The sequence below is a fragment of the Festucalex cinctus genome, chromosome 7, assembly GCF_051991245.1.
Source record: "Festucalex cinctus isolate MCC-2025b chromosome 7, RoL_Fcin_1.0, whole genome shotgun sequence".
Lineage (NCBI taxonomy): Eukaryota > Metazoa > Chordata > Actinopteri > Syngnathiformes > Syngnathidae > Festucalex > Festucalex cinctus.
In genome coordinates this window covers 20472226-20492211 of record NC_135417.1, presented here as the reverse complement: position 1 = coordinate 20492211, position 19986 = coordinate 20472226, and the positions used below count along the sequence as shown (strand labels likewise).

Here is a 19986-nt window from a genome sequence, read left to right as displayed (position 1 = left end):
TAATCGTTTTATGCTTGATGACAAATGCAGAACGACGCTTACATTTTAAGCTAATACCTGTTTATTTTACTCTCCAAAAAGTAGCTGTACAGTATTCTGTTCTGTTCTCAATATATTTATTGTGTACTAGTTATTGTGTGAAGTGCTATGATGTCACTAAGCTAGGGATCTTGTTGCTGGATACTTTGGCTTGTTTTCCCTGAATCGGTGCTCTGACTACATTTGTTATTATAGTGAGAGATGGATATACAGGACTGTCTCAGAAAATTATAATATTGTGATAAAGTCCTTTATTTTCTGTAATGCAATTAAAAAAACAAAAATGTCATACATTCTGGATTCATTACAAATCAACTGAAATATTGCAAGCCTTTTATTATTTTAATATCGCTGATTATGTCTTTCAGCTTAAAGGGATACGTCACTTATTTAGCTGATTATAGCAATAAAAAGTTAATATTTTGTCTATAATAAATTTGATACTTTCATTATTTTTCACATACAATTAGTACTTTTAAAAACACATTTTGCAACTTGTTGTCGACTGAAAATGACATCACAAGGGCTCAGGTAACCAATCACAGCTCAGCTTGTGAATGTCACATGACCAAACCTAGAAAACAGGTGAGTTGTGATTGGTTACCTCTCTCATTTTCTCTCATCTCATTTCTCATTTTTTATATCGGATGAAAATGACCGAATTGGAGCAGGTTGAAAACGTGTGACTTTTAAAAAAATAACAAGAAAAAGGCGGCCAAAATAACATGGGGTTGAATGGGCGAAATAGTGACTTCCCCTCGCTTGAAGTCAAATAAAAGGTACTAAATGCCACTTTTGTGGGTTTGTCAGAAAGAAGACCCTTGTGACTACAAAATGTCTAAATTTGATGTTTAGTGAACAAATATTGTGGCCACGGTGACGAGTTGAAGTGAGATTTTTCGAAAGAATTTTTTTTTGTCCCTAATCACAACTAATAACCAATCACAACTCCCCTGTTTTCTAGGTTTGGTCATGTGACATTCACAAGCTGAGCTGTGATTGGTTACCTGAACCCTTGTCAATTTCAGTTGGCAGCAAGTTGCAAAATGTGCTTTTAAAGGTACTAATTGTACATGAAAAACAATGAAAATATCCAATTTATTGTAGGCAAAATATTAATGTTTGACTGCCAAAAATGGCTAAATAAGTATCCCTTTAAACAAAACTCAAATATCATATCTCAAAATATTAGAATATCATGAAAAAGTATACTAGTAGGCTATTCAACTAATCACTTGAATCGTCTAATTAACTCGAAACACCTGCAAGTGTTTCCAAGTGAATCCAGAATGTATGACTTTTGTTTTTTTAATTGCATTACAGAAAATAAAGGACTTTATCACAATATTCAAATTTTCTGAGACAGTCCTGAATGCGCGTGGCTCACATCAAGATAATTTTGTCCGAATTAACATAGTTTGGGATTTTTTATTTATTTATTTTTTAAATCTCCCTCACCCCATTATTGTCATTGCCATATTGTCTTCTTTTCATTGCCACCATTTTGAATAGCTCATCAATTATGTCATACGCACATTTTACCAGCTTGACATTTTTACATTTTGTTGCTTGTGTATTCCTCATCCATTTGTGTTCTTCATGCACTGAGTTGTGCACTTCTTTTTTTTTTTGTTTTGTTTTGTTTACATTTTAGGATCAAAGAAGGACCAAAGCCTCAGTCAGCACAGTAAGTAAACTGCATTACCCAGAGTGCTTTGGGCTTTGACTTCTTCATTTCTTGTTTTGTGCTTCATGTGGGTCCGCTCCATATGTCTTCGTCAAGAGAAAGTGTCACTAAGTTCATGGAATGATTCAGTAGTAAGAGAACTTCACTTTGTGTGCTAATCACATGACTTCCATGACATTAATGACAATGCCTTTAACTTTTCAACATTCCTGTTCAAATCCAAGTTGTATAATTTCCCTGGTGTCTCTGGCTGTTTTTCTCTCCTTGTGTGCTGTCTGCACCTGGGCTGGCTTGTGTAGTCTTGAAATATAATCACTAGTTCTTCCCTGATGCTGCTTTTCTACACTGTGGATTTACTTTAACCACATCTACCGTACTTGTTGGATGAACATGAACCCTGTAGTGTCCTATAGTGTCTCCTTTCCTCAGCTAAGCATTTGAGGCTGCTCTCATTTCCAACTGGCTTTCGCGCTTTCTTGCTTCAACTTTTCCCTCTGTTTCTAGACTTCAACTCTTGATGGTTTTAGGACACTAGTTGCTTCTCTACCGTTATCTTGGTCTCCTCTCTCTCTGCTCTGGTTGTAGTGAATGTCCTCACTTCCTGGAAATCACACCCCTTGCTTCTTAAAATACTTCACAGGATGGATTGTTTTCTCAAGTGATGACTAGCTGTACCTGTCACGCTTATTTGCTTATTTGAACAGGTGGTTTCCCTTTAGTGGGATCACTGAGCTGGTAAATAATGTTCTTCAGCCACAGCAAAAGTCCCAAAATGACAAGGAGCCCGAGCCAGACGCGTAAGTAATAGATCAGACACAGTTTGATCTTCTTCCCAGCAGGCACCGACATGCAACCCCACACAGTAGAGCACAGTTGCAGTATTTTAAGCACATTAATGATACATACACAAATCTGTCATTGTGTATTTATAAGTTGCATTACATAAAACTCATTCTTAATTGTTTTATTTACATTTGACTCGCAAATATACAGGAACAAAAAGTTTATTGTCCCGTATAAGTTTCAAATGGATGGAAATTTTTTACATGTAATTTAAATAGCAAACTCTGAAAGGGGTCAACCCAATAAATGTCTTCTCAAACAAAACAGTATTTACTAATAATATGGTACTCTATTATAGCTGTTCATTTACGGTAATTTTTAATGTCGTGGCTATTGTATGCTTTGTAGTAGTGTAGTATGGAGGACCAAAACTGTCAAAATTCAAAATAAATAAATGACTAAATAAATAAATTACTAAAAGTGAAAATAAAAATGGATATAAAAAATATTATTAGAAAATTATATCCAAAAAAATAAATATAAATGGAAATAAAAAGAGCACTTTTAGTCATTTATTTATTTAGTCATTTATTTATTTTGAATTTTGGTTCTCCATAGTGTCGAACCACAATGGATTATAATGAGAAGTGAGTGTAATACAGTGTTTTAGTTCTCTCGTGTAGCTAAATAAGGTATCCAGCATATTAGAGACCTCGCTAACCTCCCATCTTCTATACAAATTGTTCTGTTCAGGATGGTAGGGGAGCTAGAGCCTATCCCCGCTGACCTGAGGCAAAAGGAAGCGTAATATTAATAATGTACTTTTGAATGGTCGCTAGTCATTCACAGGTAGGGTAACCATATTTCATTTCCACACTCGGCCCGGCGTCGATCACTACCAGTCGCAATAACTCGATGCACGCCACCTCCAATTAATTGCACAAAAGAGGATGTTTGGTCATCCTAAACAGGGATGGTCGTAAAGGGGTGAAAAATATCTGGAAAGTTTCAGGTACATTTTCAATGGTGTTAAGATGGGGAATTTTGAAATTACTCCAAATTTGAATTACAGTGTTCACTCGTTTTCCGCTGAGGTTAGGTTTAAAAAAATACCCGCAATAAATGAAAGCAGCAAAGTAGTTAGCTTTATGTTTTACATTTATTATAAATGTTTTAACGCTCTAAAACCCCTTACCACACCACTACACTTTTCTCATCGAGACATTTACGTTTTCTCACATTTCTCTCTTGTTTAAACATTTTCAATGTTCAAACCTTCATAAATTCTTATAAAATAGGTATATTACTGTAAAAAAAAAAATGCACACAAAATTGCACTAAAAAAAATCTGTGAAAAAGTGAGGGCATAGCGAGGGATTGTATTGGAACTAATGTAAATCGTTTAAATTTACTGGAAGTTATAATATTCAAACATTGAATATAGTGCAAGCAATACAGATATTGGATGGATCGATGAACGTCATAAGGGGACATCTGCACAAAATAAGAGATCGCCCTACTTCACTCGCTCCTTTTTTTGTATACCTTTTGAGTGGCCTCGTATGCGAAGCTTGCTTGTGCCTCCAATTTAGACCTGCATCAGAAAAAAAAAAAAAAAAGGCGACAATTCGTAACTCCCCAGCCTTTCCAGGGTTTTTCTTGTGTACAAAATTCAGAAGCGGCCACCTCCACCTAGGTTGCTTCCCACCTTCAGCTTAAGCTCAACACAGCTCTCCAGCTCTGTTGATTGAGCTCGGCAGGAACTGCAGTTGCAGTGTTGCGCCATTATGGAGGCACTATATCAACAGCAGTGCACCGAAAAGACCTGAAGCAACAACTTTTTTTTTTTTTTTTTAAACTTGAATGTACCGAAAAAGAAACAAATCACGGAGCAACACGCCCATTTCCTGGTTGCGAGGGAGAGGTGGTGCGCCTCCAGCTATCGCCAAAGTCATAAAAACACAGTATATACAATAAACATAATAGTGTTTTAAAACACAACCATTTCAGGGTGTACCCCGCCTACTGCCCGAAGCCAGCTGGGATAGGCTCCAGCACCCCCTGTGACTCTTGTGAGGAAAAGCGGTTAAGAAAATGGATGGATGGATGTTTTACAACAACACTGAACTATATTTACAATTTAATATGTACTAGTGGATGAATTTTTAATGTAGTTAAATGGCAACTTTGTATTCATATAATTTCTAATTTCTAGTCCCTGATGCGGCCCATAATGGTATCGGATGGTATAGGACTGAGCATGATAATCCACTGGATTGTGTGATCATATTACAATTTCTTAGTGAAGAGCCTGGTGTGGGCATTGAGTCATACAAGCGTTTGAATGAAATAGCAGTTGTAACAAAATAAGGTTGTTTGTAGTCTCTGATCCTCTTTGACAGTGGCCATTTAACTTGCATAACAGTTTTTGTCACCCGCGTTATCAGACCTTCTGTCAACAAATGAGATTTAGTGAGATCTGTTGAACAAGGCGACACGCTAATCTCGGCTTGTTTATCACACAAAGGCTACGGCACTTCTAATCCCGCGGTGCAACGCGGGGCACGCTGCTGGCAAACCCTCATGTTTTGATGCCGCATGCACACAAACAAAAGCGTGCACGCACGTGCGCACAAGTTACTCATCAGGTAGTGTGTTTGGTCGCTATACTTAGGCTCCAAAGGACTGGCTGAGGGTAAAGGAAGCACGTTTCACTCAAACACAGACCTGTATGTGGTAAAAGGATAGCGCTACTCAATAATTCACCAGCTCTAATGAATGTTGCAGGGGATATGCGGGGCGAAACCAATTCTAATCGCCATATTATGAAGTCAGCCCAGTGTTTAGTTTCTAAGGAGACGCTCAATTGACATGTGTCATACAAAATGCATGTGAAGAGCCCATGCGTTTTCAGTAGCCTCTCAGGACGTGTCAAGAGTTCAGCATCTTCTGCAAAAGATCAGTGTTGTGTATCAGTAGGAGGCCATCTAAAGGACAGAGGTGGTAACGCAATAGGCAGATGTGATCATCAAATGGATTTCAGCTTTCTATCACACAAACTGGAGCGTTACTGTCAGACATATCTTAAGGCTCTTGGAATTTCCGAAAACATAACACTGTTAGATGCAAGGGCATCGTTCATAAACTTACTGTCCAAAATCATCATTAGACCTGTTTAACCCGTGTCCTCATTTTCTGCCCCACAGGAAGTTGCACCAGCAGTTTGAGTCCTACAAGGACCAGGTCAAGAAGATGGGGGATGAGACAAAGCAGGCTCAGGAACAGAAGAGCGAAGCCCCAACTTGCGGGATATGCCACAAAACCAAGTTTGCTGACGGCTGTGGCCACCTCTGTTCATATTGCCAAACGAAATTCTGTGCTCGGTGCGGAGGACGAGTGTCTCTGCGGTCAAATAAGGTAACGCTGGTTTGCATGCTTGGAACTATCCATTTATAAGGACACACATACAGATGTCCTGCCCTTAGGCAAATTTCTCCCTGCGCTACACAGTGAAATCATAATCTGGGAATTGAGCCAGTAGTGTCTCTCACAGTAACGCATGTTTTTCAGTAGTTTGCCTTCTACAAGCAAGTGCAACGTTTCTGTTCTGATTATGTTCACTGTTAACTCAATGGGCTCTATTTTTGTGGCAAGTGCAAGTCTGGTGCAAAATATGGTGTTAATCTTTGCAGGGGCGGGTTAGACTAAGTTTTAGTATTTTTAGCATTTTGTGTCGTTGTGCCGTGGACACAACTGACTTGTTTCACTGCCAATTGAAGCAGTTCCTTTTATTGCCATTCAATGCTGTGTGCGAGAGGAACACTGACATAGCAGAAGAAGACACTGATTTGCTTTAGTCATGTGGGAGGTTGATACGCGAGTATATAATATAATAGAAATCTCACAAAAGTGAGTACATGGTACACCCCTACCATTTCTGTAGATATTTAATTGTATCTTTCATGGGAGGGAAAATGAAACTGCGGCCAATTTGGATGTTTTCACTGAGGGGTCTATTCACTTTTGTTGTCAGGGTTTTTGCTATTAATGGCTGTATTATGAGTGATTTTGAGAAACTATAAATTTACACTGTTTTGGGAGCTGTACACTGACTAGTTTAGTCATTGTGTCAACGTGTCATTTCTTCAATGTTGTCCCATGAAGTGATACACTGTAATGAAATATCTACAGATATGTGATCAGTGTACTCAGTTTTGTGATAGACTGTATAATGACGAAGTTAATAATAATACGTTCAATTAATTGATGTCTGCAATGATTCAAAGGATTTGATGCACGCCATTGCTATATTTCACCTCGATCTAATTCACCAAAATAGCGTTACACCATCTGTGCCACAATTTAGACCTGCTCCAAGCTAGTCTACAGTATAGCCTGTTTTCAGTCACCTAATTGTCAGGCGTGCCGGGCCGGGTGCATCTCAAAGGAACTCTGTAGGCCCGAATGCTCAGCATGGTGCATAGAGATGAAACAAATTCCCCCCAAAAAGCACTGAGGTTTGCATCGGCAAGTAAATCAGGATAAGTAAGAGCCCATTGTGTTATTTATTTTTTATTTTTTTTTAAGTAATCATGCTGACTTTCACTAGAGTTGTTCTATTGTATTTCACCACTGGAGGGAACTATTCCTCCTTTTTTTCCCCCCACTATGGAAATATATTAGTGCCTCATAGATCCTACCTACAGAAGAATGTGTCCGAACCCCAAAAACAGACTAAGGCCAATATTTTAGTTTTTCATGGTTTAAATTTTGATCATGAGCTTTAATGTTTCTATGCAAAACCATCCAATCAATCTAATTGCTGTTCGAGTATGTACTGCCAGGACCTGTTATTAGCACTCAGTCTTTTCTTTTTTTACTTACTCTTTTCCTCTTTCTTCCTCCCTTTTATTTTCCTCTTTTCTACCTTTCTGCTGTATTCCTGCTTTCATGGAATTGCAACAGGAGGACAAAGTGGTTAGCAACATCCTTTTCTGAATTTGCTAGGAGTTTGTCTGAAACGTTGTTAGTGTTGATGTACACATGCACATACAGCAGCCAAAAACAATCTTAAAAAACAACAATAATACTGAACAGCAGTCTCTGTGAGTGTATCACCTAATGCTTGAATTAATCAGAACCATCAATGGTGCTATTATGGAGAAATACTGCTAGGGTTGGAATCAAACTGAAATCCAGCGAACCTCATGTGATTATGAAGTTAAACCATAGATGTGAGTATTGAAACAGTAGATTAGAGTGAAAATATATGACGTGTGATGGTTTTGTGGTTATATATGCAGGAACAGATGTTGCATCAAGGTGTGCAATGATCTGAGAAACATGGATTTTTACAATGGTTGTTGTAGTTCTTACCTGATTCTGGTTGTATTAGCCTGTGAAGAGTACCTGAACTGTTTTGTTGTTATAGATATAAAAAAATCAGCAGCATTAGCAAGCAAAATACCCATAGATGTTTTGTTCGTTTTAGGAAGTAGTTGGGGTACTCAGTGAATAACGCAGTGACACATCTCGCTAAGTAGTGTTATGGCCTTGATACCTTTTAAGGTCAACCATCAATACACACGACTTTGGATTCTGGTGTTAACCGTATAAAACCTGAACCATGAAACATATGAGAGGAAATTCAGATTCTTTGTAAATAGAGTATTTATTGGCCCCTTTAAACAAACAAAAAATATTTTGTTTCAAAATCAACTTCCACATATGACTTGATTTGTGTCATAATTGACATATCTGACCACAATGCTTTAAATGCATACATTTATAACTGTAAAAAAATATAATAGACATATCAAACATATTAGTATTTCCAAAAAATCCACTGTTAACTAATTTGCTCCCAAAAACGTATAAATACGTTCTATTTTAAATATTACCAGTGTCCCAAAGACGTATTTATACGTTTTTGTATTTTCTATGTTAGTGCATACAGAAGGCTTTGATACAGCCTCTGAATTGAAGAGAACAGTTGAAGCAATGGTAGTTATTGCAAAAAGGACCAGCAGGTGGCAGCAGATTATAAGAGAGCAACCAGAGCCAAGTTGCAGCATGCTGTTTTCCCCTTTTAAACAGATTTGTTAGCTATATTCTAATGCTAGTTGCTGCAAAATAGAAATGCCAAAGAAATGTACTTTTTTTCCAGTAAAACGGCTGGGAGCGAAGCGGGTTACTTCAATAAAAATGGCTGGTAGTGAATAAGTTAGTAAGTATACTAATATAGGTGTCTCTCATTTCTCAATTGGGGCGAGCTTGCAAGGTCGCTGGAAAAGCCATTAGCTGGGTGATACTGCCCTCTAAGGGTTTATCCATGCAATGCGCGTGTCAGATCATATACATCAGGATTTTAATGGGGAAAAAAAATATAATACTCACGAAATAGAGGGCTCATATGATACGTCTGGCTTTATAGGATTATTAATAATGAACGTGATATACAAAATAGAATCTCATGATTGGTTGATGCGTACAAGAAGGAGTTAAAACCCCTGGGAAATGCATAAACAGTACAAGACTTGACATTTTCCCACCATTCAAGCACATTTGTATGTGAACACACTTGCACACAGTCCCATGCACACACATGCACACACACTGTCCCGCCATATTTTGGGCCAGCCATTTAATTTGTATTGTGTGTCAGTAAAAGGAGGAGCAGTGGGGAAATCTGCTCATTCCGTCTTCTCTTTCTCAAGCTCACAGATGGTGACAACCGTGGTGAGAGAGATCTTGTTCTGTGAAAAAGCATAGAATATTTACTAGTCTTAAGTCTATGTTTGGAGTCAGCAGCAAGCAGAGCTATTGCACTCTGGATTTGATTTGCTCTCTCTTTGAACACTCATCATTTGTTACTTGACTTACATTTTTTCTTTTATCAAACTAAAAGCAGATGAATCAAGCTTGAGTTTATTCATTCATTTATTTATTTTTGAGAAAGCAGTTTGATTCTAAAAACCTTTGCCATAGTGTGACTGCGTGCCAATGTTCTGAAGTCCTCAGAATGCCTGCTTGTCCTGGTGGAGTTCACCACCAGTCCTCTCATGCTTCCTCTAATGTGGCTTCAAAAGAGCCTGAGGAACCTCCAGTCTCCAGGGAGGAAGTCATTTGTGATTAAAAGAACTCTTGAAATCACTACATGTGCTTCTTGCCCGCCTTTGTTGTTTCTTTGTCTCATTGTAGGATTATTGTGGAATTTTAGATATTATTATTTCAATTTCTAGTTTTGTTCAACATGTTCAAAATCACTAACATTTTAAATTATTTTTATTATTTTTTTAAGAATACAGTAATCAGTATAGCACTGTAGAAAATCAATAATATACCAATTCTAGGCTCAAAGCGTTCTTATTCGCCAGTGTAGCAAGGTGAAGCTTATTGCTACTTCAAGCGAGCTGGTGCGATAAGTAGCACCGAGTTACGCGAGCCTTGAACCCCACTGGCGCGTTGCTCCACTTCAATTTGTCCGTCCAGCCCAGCGAAGCTTTTTGGGACTGTGAAGGCAGTTGATTCTCAGTTTTGAAATTCATTGTGTTTTGATGTGCCACAAAATGCATATTTTTTCATTTTGACTCACAAATTGTGATGCAAAACCTTTGAGCCTTGCAATTGCTGGTATGAGCAACGTCCCTATCATGGTAAGCAGATTGCCTAGTTTACAGTAGGCTAGTTGCCTAGTTTCCTCTAGGTTTGGATGGACCAGGCATGGCACAGGTCATGTTTTGTTAGCACTGGCAGTGATGCTAATATTCTGTTCTGAGTTGTGCTGTACTCACAAAAAAAAAGAAAGAAGAAAAACTAATTTGCATATGATTTACAGTCAGACAATATTTCAGTATTTAATTTCAAGTCAAAATGCTGTTCAGTGTTAGATTCACTGGCGTCTTTGGATTCTGAAATTAAGAAACCTACAGTATGTCTTCTCATCTTATCTAATAGGGGTGTAACGGTACACAGAATCACATTTTGGTTCGGTTTCTTTGGAGTCTTTGTTTATTTTGAAAAAGATGACAAGTAAACGGTGCATTTTTTAAAAAGAAATAAATAAAAATTATACATAAATAAATGATAGCAACTCATTAGGGTGTTATTCAAATAAATTACACTAGTTGTTCCAATGACACTAATGACAAAGTGCGGACGTGAAGGGATGCTGTAATGTGGCTCCAGAACTTTGAGCAAATATTTAAAGCCTGCGCATTCAACAACTTGAGTATGGCCGTAATCCCGTTGCTTTAAAAATACCAATGACTTATTAGCGAAAGGCTGTTGAAATGCTGGAGCTATCATTGGTTGTACTAAGCTACTTTTCTTTTTTGTCGATGAGGCATTCACAGTCGGGTGATGTCGTTTTAAATGTGTTAGCATGTTTGACACTCTGCCTGCAACATAGCCACCGATCTCCGTGTAGCAGTGTCGGCAAACAACTTTGGATTCATCCACGCACCTTTCCTGATCAGCAATTTTAACCCGGAAAGCCAAAGTGTTCCCAAACAGGAGACCGCAGTCGGGGGCACCTTTGAGCTTCGGCTTATTTGCTTTTGCCATAACGATATTACTTGTGTGGCGGCCGTGGCTCAGCGTCTCGGTCGTCCAGTAACCGGAAGGTTGGCTGTTCGATTCCTGCTCTTCCCAAAACTCATGTGTCGTTGCGTCCTTGGGCAAGACACTTCACACACACATTGCCTCTTGTGCCTCACACACTGGTGCCTGAAAGGTGTGAATATTTGGTAGTGGTCGGAGGGGCCGCAGGCGCACACTGACAGCTGTGCTTCTGTCAGCCTGCTCCAGGGCAGCTGTGGCTACTTAAGTAGCTTATCGCCACCAGAGTGTGAGTGAATGAATAATGTATCCATTGTAAAGCGTCTTTGAGTGTCTAGAAAAGTGCCATATAAATCTGATGCATTATTATTACTACCTTCTTCTTCTTCTTCTTCTTCTTCCTTCATTTCCAGCAGGCTATGCACGGCATGTGCATTGCTGCCCCCACCAGTCAATAACATCCGTGTGAAACCTTGCATACTAGCTTGGGCTCCACGGCGCATAAACTTAATTAATGAGGGGAAAAATACACGAGGAACAGTACGCAAGTGGGCCGAACCGAACATGCCGGACACTCTAAAAATGGATTGGTTAAAAAAACAATAAACAACCTACCAATCTAGTAGTTTAGTTCATTCTTAGAAAATCTACCCGAGTGTTTAAAAATGGAAACGTGTATCTAGCTAGCTCATTAGGTGTGACCAGCTCCGTGGCCTAGTGGTCGAGTGTCTGCTCTGAGACTGGGAGGTTGTGGGTTCAATCCTTGGCCGGGTCAGACCAAAGAATATAAAAACTGGACCCATTTGCCTCCCTGCTTGCAACTCTGCATTATGGGTTGGAATTGCGGGTTCGATCCCCAAATGCAGCCCCTGCTGCTAATCACTGCTCCCTCAGTGGTCAAATTCGAAGAACAAATTTCACCCCACTTAGGTAGGTGTGACAATCAGTGGTACTTTTGTTCAGATTCTAACACAGATTAACCAATCTCTTGGTCAGAATAACCAATTTGTATCGGTTGGCCCAATCACCAATATATATTGGTTGAAAACACCGACTGGTTGTTTTAACCAAAGGATCTGTCGGACACATAACTATCAGCTAGATTGGTCAAATTTAACCTTTTTTTTTTTTTTAAGATTTGACCAATATTTTTTTTAGAGTGTACCGAAACGTATTAATACACCCATGTATACCGACCTAGGTGAAAATTGGTAGATATAGGTCAGCTTGACACAACAACTAATATTCATGACAGTGAATTTACTTTATAAAGAGCATTGGAGCTAATAAACTGTTATAAAAGGCATAGAAATATGTGGGGAAGTGCCCTGATTTCACTGCTTTATTTGGTTTCATTCTGCAAATAAAATGGAGTTGAACATTATTATTCTTACTGTACGTGAACGCAGCATCATTCCTATAACTTCACGTCATATTTTTGTCCCTGTGACTTCATCCTCTTGCAGTTATTTGAGGACAAAATGCACTGTGATGGCGGTGCCAACAAGAGCGGTCACAGCACACAGCGAATGACAAAGTGTGCTTAACGGGAACAGAAATATTTTCAGTCAGCATTCAGCGCTGCCGCCTTGCTCTGTCTTATTGCTGGATCGAGGGGGTTGCCGCATATAAATGAAGCTCGATGATGTAAACGGCAGGCTGACCGTGTCATGGATGAACTAATGCAGCGGTGGTGGGATGCATAACCTCATTTGGCGGGTTGTTGCTTGATTCACATGCTTCTCTCCCAGAGTGGTCCAGACAGTCTGTTGGATCGGCTGGAATTGGATATCTGATTGTTTTTTTCCCCAAGTCAAGTACCTTCAGTATTTGGATTGTGACAGGAAACTAGGGCAGCGAGCGACTGGGCTGCCGTTGGTTTGATCGGTGTGCATGACGAGTCTCCGGTGTAACCTTCACGTTGCTCTCAGCAGCTGGTGTCTGGACTTGGAGCTGTCCGCGGTTCTGAAGGTCGGAGTAGCCGGTTTGTTTGTCAGACAGCCCGCCTTACGGAGTGATTGAATTGAACACTCCCGTCTTTCTCTCAGCAGCACAATGGGTAAGCTGGCGAATGTGGCGATTTAAATATTTGATGCTCTGAATTCCGTTTACTGCATGCATGTATAGTTGCATTCGGCCATTCGAACAGCTAGTTCACGTGATAATGTTTTATGACATTTGAAACATGTAAACCTGTGCAAATAAAAATAATGTAAAAAAACACAAACATTCACATGTACAATAATGTTGTAAATGTATTCCCACCTCATTCCCGTGTCTCTGAGCTTCAAACAGGGGCCATAAATATTCATGAAGTCTATTATTATTGCTGGCGCGCACTAAAATTAGAAGCTCATTAAAATGTAATTCACCACGTGCAGCCACCGTTGGAGCATGTGAATGTAGCAGCTTGCCTTGTTTTCATCATCTGCACATGCAGTGCATCACACCAAAGTGTCATGTAGAATTTTTGCTCTTGAAAATGCCCCAAAAGCCTCATTTTACTGTCAGAAAAACACAAACAATAACAAATTTGGCTTAAAACGGTGCAGTATATATATTTAGATAGGTATACCCTGTAACAAAAATGCCTGGGGAGTTTGTATACACTGTTAGTCCTTTAAATTCATTATTCATTGGCTGAACAAGCACCGTAAAGTGACTGCAGTTCCCCCAGCTGTGGCAATAATTTTCTCTGGAGTGTATTAGCTCCTATCCTTATTGATGATTGCAGCTCAATCTGGGCGCGGTCCAACCCGGGATGTTCTGAGAAGGACTCCGCTCCCTGAACAATGAGTCTTTTGATGAGTAGTTGGGCTCACCTCGGTGCAGGTGAAGGAGAGATACTGCAAGGCAATATGATACCTATGACAGCTCATTTAATGGCCCATCAATATTGCAGCATATGCCATCTCCACTCTTTACCTCACTTCTTTGTTCCGTCATTATTTTTTGACTTCTTACAAAAATGTCTCTCATCAAATTTCCCATCAATACATACTGTAGTAGAATGCTAGCGCTTCCTCACTTTTTAATTAGATGATAATGACTACATTGACCTTTTAAAGAAATATTCCATGATAGTTATAACTAAACAAATGTCAAAAATACATATTTTCATACAATTGGCACACTCCTCTATTACAATATACAGTAAGCGTGTTTAAAAATTCAAATGTAATTTTTATAAAACAATATTTCCCGTATTGTTATGATTGAGCAGAAAAAACATTCAGCATTGATAGTCTTGCCAAAAGAAAACAACTCAAAAAGGAAATGAATACATAAGCACCCTTATGGAGATAAATGAACGTTATTGATTTGATTTGTCACTGAAACTGGCTCTCAATGTGAGATACTGCTGATTCACTCAGCTCATGTGAAGTAATGTAATGCAGTTTATTGGCCACTAGGAGCTGCTCACTGCTCTTTGTTGCTTCTGGTGCTGAAAATGTTTTGTGTTGAGAAATGTAAATATTAAAGACAGCAAAAGAAGGAGCTTTGCTATAGGTTGGAAATTATCAGTTACTCATTACTCATCAGTTTTAAACCTTTTTTTTTTTTTTTTAATATGTCATTCAGAACAACGTTAGCAATTTTTGCAATTGTTACATGCTTTGCAAAATAGCCTGAATATCAATGAAGAATGTTTAAGTAATATTTTGGCACATGATGTGTGTTGCGTGCCTCAGTAAATCTTATATTTGTATTCTATAAGATCAATATTGTCGTGGTTGTTATATGTAGTAGTGCGAGGGTTTTTAGCTTTCTATTTTTAACTGCAGGTTCAATGACTATGAAATGTGCAAACACAAGGAGAAATGGCTCTGCCTGAGGGCTGCACCCCCCAACCCCCTTCTTGCATTCAGCCATGAAGAGTTGATATGGAGCGGAGTTTGTGCGTGTGCGTGCGTACGTGTGTGCGCCCATACGTGTCTATATACAGCCAGGTCCATTAGTGTCGGGGCAGTGATGCCATTAGCATGTGTTTGCTTCCGTACACCACTACAATGGATATGAGCAAAATGTGTAAACGTGTGGTAATTCAATGTGTTTACCCCCAAAAATATAGAATAAACAAATATAGGAACTAGACATCAATTTATACACATACATGAACAAACTTGTTAGTAACTTTCTGTTCTCTTTAATCACTGCAGCCCAACAGATTAAAATGATTGTTTTTAAGACACATTGCCTCGTGAGTTAATGTTTTCACTTATAACTCTTCAGTTTCTGCATGCTTTTGCAAAGCGTAGAATGTGGATCATCAGCGAGGAAAAGTGGCCCCAGTGGCTGGTGGGTGTTAGTCGATGACAAATGTTTAACTGAAGAGCTCTCACCATGACCTCGGTTAAAAACGCAGTCATGGCTTCACTGACTACACTCCACTGGGATACATAAAGCACAATTTGTAGCCTCTCGGCTTCCATCGTGTGTCAGTATTGTTACAGCCAATCTGTAACATTGATAGCAGGTTATAAATGCCTCATGTGTCAATATAGTTTGTCTCAGTTTGAGGTCAAGCTGCTGTATTGTCATTCTCTGTACATTTTTGTCCTTGCTTCCATAGTTTTCAAGTGTTTAATCTGTCGAAGTAGCACATGATTTGTTTTAAAGTTCAAGAGATTTGAGTCCAAATACTTCAGCTATGTTATGTTTTAAAGCGGCATAGGATGACAACACACATTCATTGTACATTTTCTTTTCATCTAGTGTTAATTGTATCAACCGTTTTGAAATGTGGTCTCAGTTTGAGTTCAGTTTTAATTGTGCTTATTAGTTGCTTTTTTATTTTCTTGCTTTTTTTTTAAATCGAATTTAGTCAGCCTTGTCTGGATTGTATTTAGTCAAGTTTTAATCGATTGTACTGTAAGTTGAGCATTTTAGTCCAAGAAAACATCCTTTAATTTGTCTAGTTTTAGTCAACAAAAACTAGGGGTGTTAAAAAAAAATCGATTCGGCGATATATCGCGATACTACATCGCGCGATTCTCGAATCGATTCAATAATCGGCAGAATCGATTTTTTTTTTGATTTTTTTTAGATTTTTTTTTTTAGGATTCACACCTTGAGCATGGAAGAATGTTAATATGAACGGAACATTAAGCCTTAATATTTTATTTTAATGCTGTTCAAACATGAAACAGATTACAACCTCTATAAGACTGAAATTTCAGATAAATAAATAATACATTTTCATATAAATCTTACACTCTACAAGCTTACTGATTAGTATTTTCTAAATATGAATGAAAAAAAATCGCAACAATCGACTTATAAATTCGGATCGGGATTAATCGGTATCGAATCGAATCGTGACCTGTGAATCGTGATACGAATCGAATCGTCAGGTACTAGGCAATTCACACCCCTAACAAAAACTGTCAACATCTAATTTTAGTCAGGACAATCATTTTAGCCTTTTACAGTTTTTGAAATAAGTGTGACATATTTTATTTTATCTAGATGACTGAGGGGCCTATTCTCTGAAGGTTTGCGTCACCTTTGTACGGAGCAAACCGGTAAAAATGGAGCAATCCGGGAGCGGCAAATTCACTAAACATGCGCAAATGGGGAAATACGTCACTAATTGCTCTGCCAACCAGATTGCGTCACGGTGCGCCGGTGTTATTTGTGCGTATGTAAATTAGGTAATTTGTATACATTTGACGCAAAATATGCCCACCTCAATGCAAATGAGACTCATTGATATGCAGCGTCTAATTCAGCGCAAATAGCCACATGTACTTTGCGTGACGCAAATAACGTTTATGGAAAGCATGTGCATGCCGTTTGCGGCCCAAAATAAACGGCAGAGGGGAGGGAGGGAGGCAGATGCATACCGTACGCCCACACCAACCTCTGAAAATATATTTAAAAAAAAAAAACGATCGCACCAATAATTTGTACTTTATGAATGAATGACGTCGTTGTCGTCCTCTCTGCTCTGTACACCTCGAAACGCTTACTCTCAGTCCAACCTCGCTTTCTGATAATGTCATCTTTCTCGCAACTGTTACTATAACAACCATGTTCTTGGCGCAAATCCATTGCCATGTATGATATAAATCAAGTGCAAATTTGCTCCAAGCTGTCAGTTTTGTGGGCGCGTTTGCACCAGTATATGATTAGAGCAATATCCTTAGTGAATAGGTGGGTAACTGGGCGCAGACTGCGTGTGCAGTTGTGGTGCAATATTTTGCGCTATTACCGGACGCAGCGCAATCTTAGTGAATATACCCCTTAGTTTTTAGTTTGCATACATGTATAGCTGCCCAGGTGGTTTGTGTTAACTATATTTCTCTTGCAACTCTTAGATTAGCTCATGCTTTCACTAAACTTGCAATCCAACTGAAACCATACTTGCCAGACCAGTAAAACTTATCTCAATTAGCGTAAATTCAACTTTATACACAATTATATCAACTAGTGGCTACTATCGCTACATGCTACAAGCTAATAGGTTAGCCAGCAATATTTTGCGGTTGGTTTAACGTTGTTGTTGGAGCGCTATAGCCATTTGTTTAATGTTGCGTTATAAACAACAACCACCAAACTTTTTGCTAACTTACCACAATGTCTGTGGTCAACTGCAATGTGTCTCTTTAGGTTTGTTGTGTTTTTACCAGCTACCTTGTGCCCACATTCCTTCCCTTCAACTAATATCAAGCATATGGTGTTTCCGTCTACTTCAATGTGGCAAAAATGTGTCCATATATCATATCTTAATTATCTTTCTCCCGGGCCACCTCCTGTTTGTTCCCTGTGTTGGTGCACGCTGTGTTTGCTCGTTGAAGATTTGAAAGGGGTTGTGTCAAGGTGTGTATGTGGTGGAATAGAATCAGATAAGTTTTGTCACGTCTTTGTTCGTGAGCTAAAATGTCCATAAATTTTAGCCCAGTGTTTATTTAGTGAACTACATTTTCGTCTTACCTTCATTCATTAGTCTACGGAAATGCAGACTGGTTTAGTCCCAGTTATTGTTTATTAATGAGGCTTTTAGTCTCGTCTACTCTAATTTTCTTGCGGTTGACGCAAATAAATTACGTTTTTGTTGACTAAACTAACAATGCAGTATTTCCAAACAATTAGAAATCATAGTGCATTATACTGTACTGTATTAATGTTGATGTACCAGCGCAGAGTATTTCGGACATTACAGGAAATCCTTTGGGAAGAGCGCCGCACATTACATACAGATGCAATCTGTATCACTGATGCAAAGTCAGCTTCAAAACATGGGCAGCTCTGATAGCAGGAGAGGCAGCGTTCAAGTCGTGCTAGCGCTAATAACAGTAATGCACTGACTCAGCACCGAGACTTTTAAGACGGGCGGTTTGGGTGCCAGTGAGTGTGCGTGTGTGGGTGAGGGGTGGAGTTATAGATGTTGGTTAGTTTACTTGCCGCATGGCATGTCAATCATTTTTCTTTCTGCTCAACTTTACAGACACACTTCAAAGTAAGTTAGTGTGGGCTAGATATAGTCACCTCTACTGGGTTTGGTGACATTACACAGCACCTCTGGTGCTAGGCCTTGTGTGTGCGTGTGCGCGTGTGTGCGTGCATAGTGATCAGGGCCGCTGTCTGCTTTTGGATTGGTGAGGCTAATGTGGTGAGCTGGCTGCTGCAACTGCAAAGTAGAGCAGATAAAGGCACGGCATCACAGAGCAGTAAAATCCTCCATCTCTATAGTCTTTGGAGCGCTTAACAAAAGGAACACTTTTCTATTGTTTTCCATTTATAGTAAAGAACATTAACTGCAATTGCATTACGTGCCACCCCAATATACTGTGCCTTCATTAAGTAATCTATGCAATCAGCGTTCATGCGGGCACTTTGCTGATGCGGTATGTCAATTGGAAAACCGGAAAATTGGAATCGGAAAAAATGGCCAACCCAAGCCAAATGAAGATCACGTTTGAGCTATTCTCGGAGATGTACAGAAGACTCACAGACTCAAAAATGTCAAAACAGTAATAAAATGAAAGTGTTTTATGTGAAAGGCTGCTGCATATGTGCAATAAACCATCTTTCCCCTCATTAACACAAATGGTCAATTCTTGAATGTTGTTTCTGTGGAGTGAAAACCTCGTGTTTCAATTTCAAAAGTAATCACATACTGTGACTCAGTCCATATTTTGGATTTGAACAGATTTTCACCCATCAACAGTGGTATGCCTTTGTTTTGTGAAGAATTTACATAGCATAAGTTCACAGATATTAGATCACATCATAGTATAAAATACAGTGGATATAGAAAGTCTACACACCCTTATTCAAATGCCTCGTTTTTGTCATACAAAAAATGAGAACAAACTAAATAACTTCTACTTTTTCCATTATTAATTAATACAGTTTGGCTGAAAAATATTTTTAGAAAGGGCAAGTAGAAATAAATAGCTGAGATGATGTGTTTGCACACCCTCTTACAACTGGGCATGTGGCTGTGTCCAAATTAAGCAATAACATTCAGTCATGTTAAATGGGAGTCAGCACACACGTTACCATGTTTAAATTCCTCTGATTAACCCCAAATAAAGTTTAGGTGTTCAAGTAGCCTTTTCCAGACATTTAAAGTGCTGTCTTAAACCTACATGGTTTAGCAGCAACATACTTAAATGAACTTGTAGACATCAATGTTCCGAAGATTTCTGTGCTCAGGAGAGACACGGGTGCGTTTGCAGCTTGCATTGTACTTAACAAGCAGCGTCTTTGAAGTTAATTGCCTTCAATTAGTCCACTAGTCGCATGAGCGGACTGGGGGAGCAGACGAAAGGGAGATGAGTGCCTTGTGTGTTTAATTTGGATTATAGCTTACTTATTTAAAAAAAAAAAAAAGTGTACATGTGAAGTTTATTTTATAAATGGCCCACCAGTGATTGCATAATCTGTCTTGTTAAGAAAAATAAAAAAAG

The 19986-nt window shown here is 38.9% G+C and overlaps 1 protein-coding gene across 20 annotated transcripts in view; it reads left to right on the top strand.

Moving 5' to 3' along the window:
• The window catches only part of rims2a (regulating synaptic membrane exocytosis 2a), a 157581-nt gene that overhangs the window by 32408 nt on the left and 105187 nt on the right, over nt 1–19986 (top strand). For 17 of the 20 annotated variants that reach the window (XM_077527876.1, XM_077527868.1, XM_077527874.1 and 14 more), the window contains exons 3-5: nt 1694–1726; nt 2431–2523; nt 5716–5926. In XM_077527876.1, coding sequence (XP_077384002.1) covers nt 1694–1726; nt 2431–2523; nt 5716–5926 — 337 coding nt within the window. The remainder of the gene's footprint in view (nt 1–1693; nt 1727–2430; nt 2524–5715; nt 5927–19986) is intronic. The other 3 variants (XM_077527877.1, XM_077527881.1, XM_077527879.1) reach the window with 1 other exon arrangement.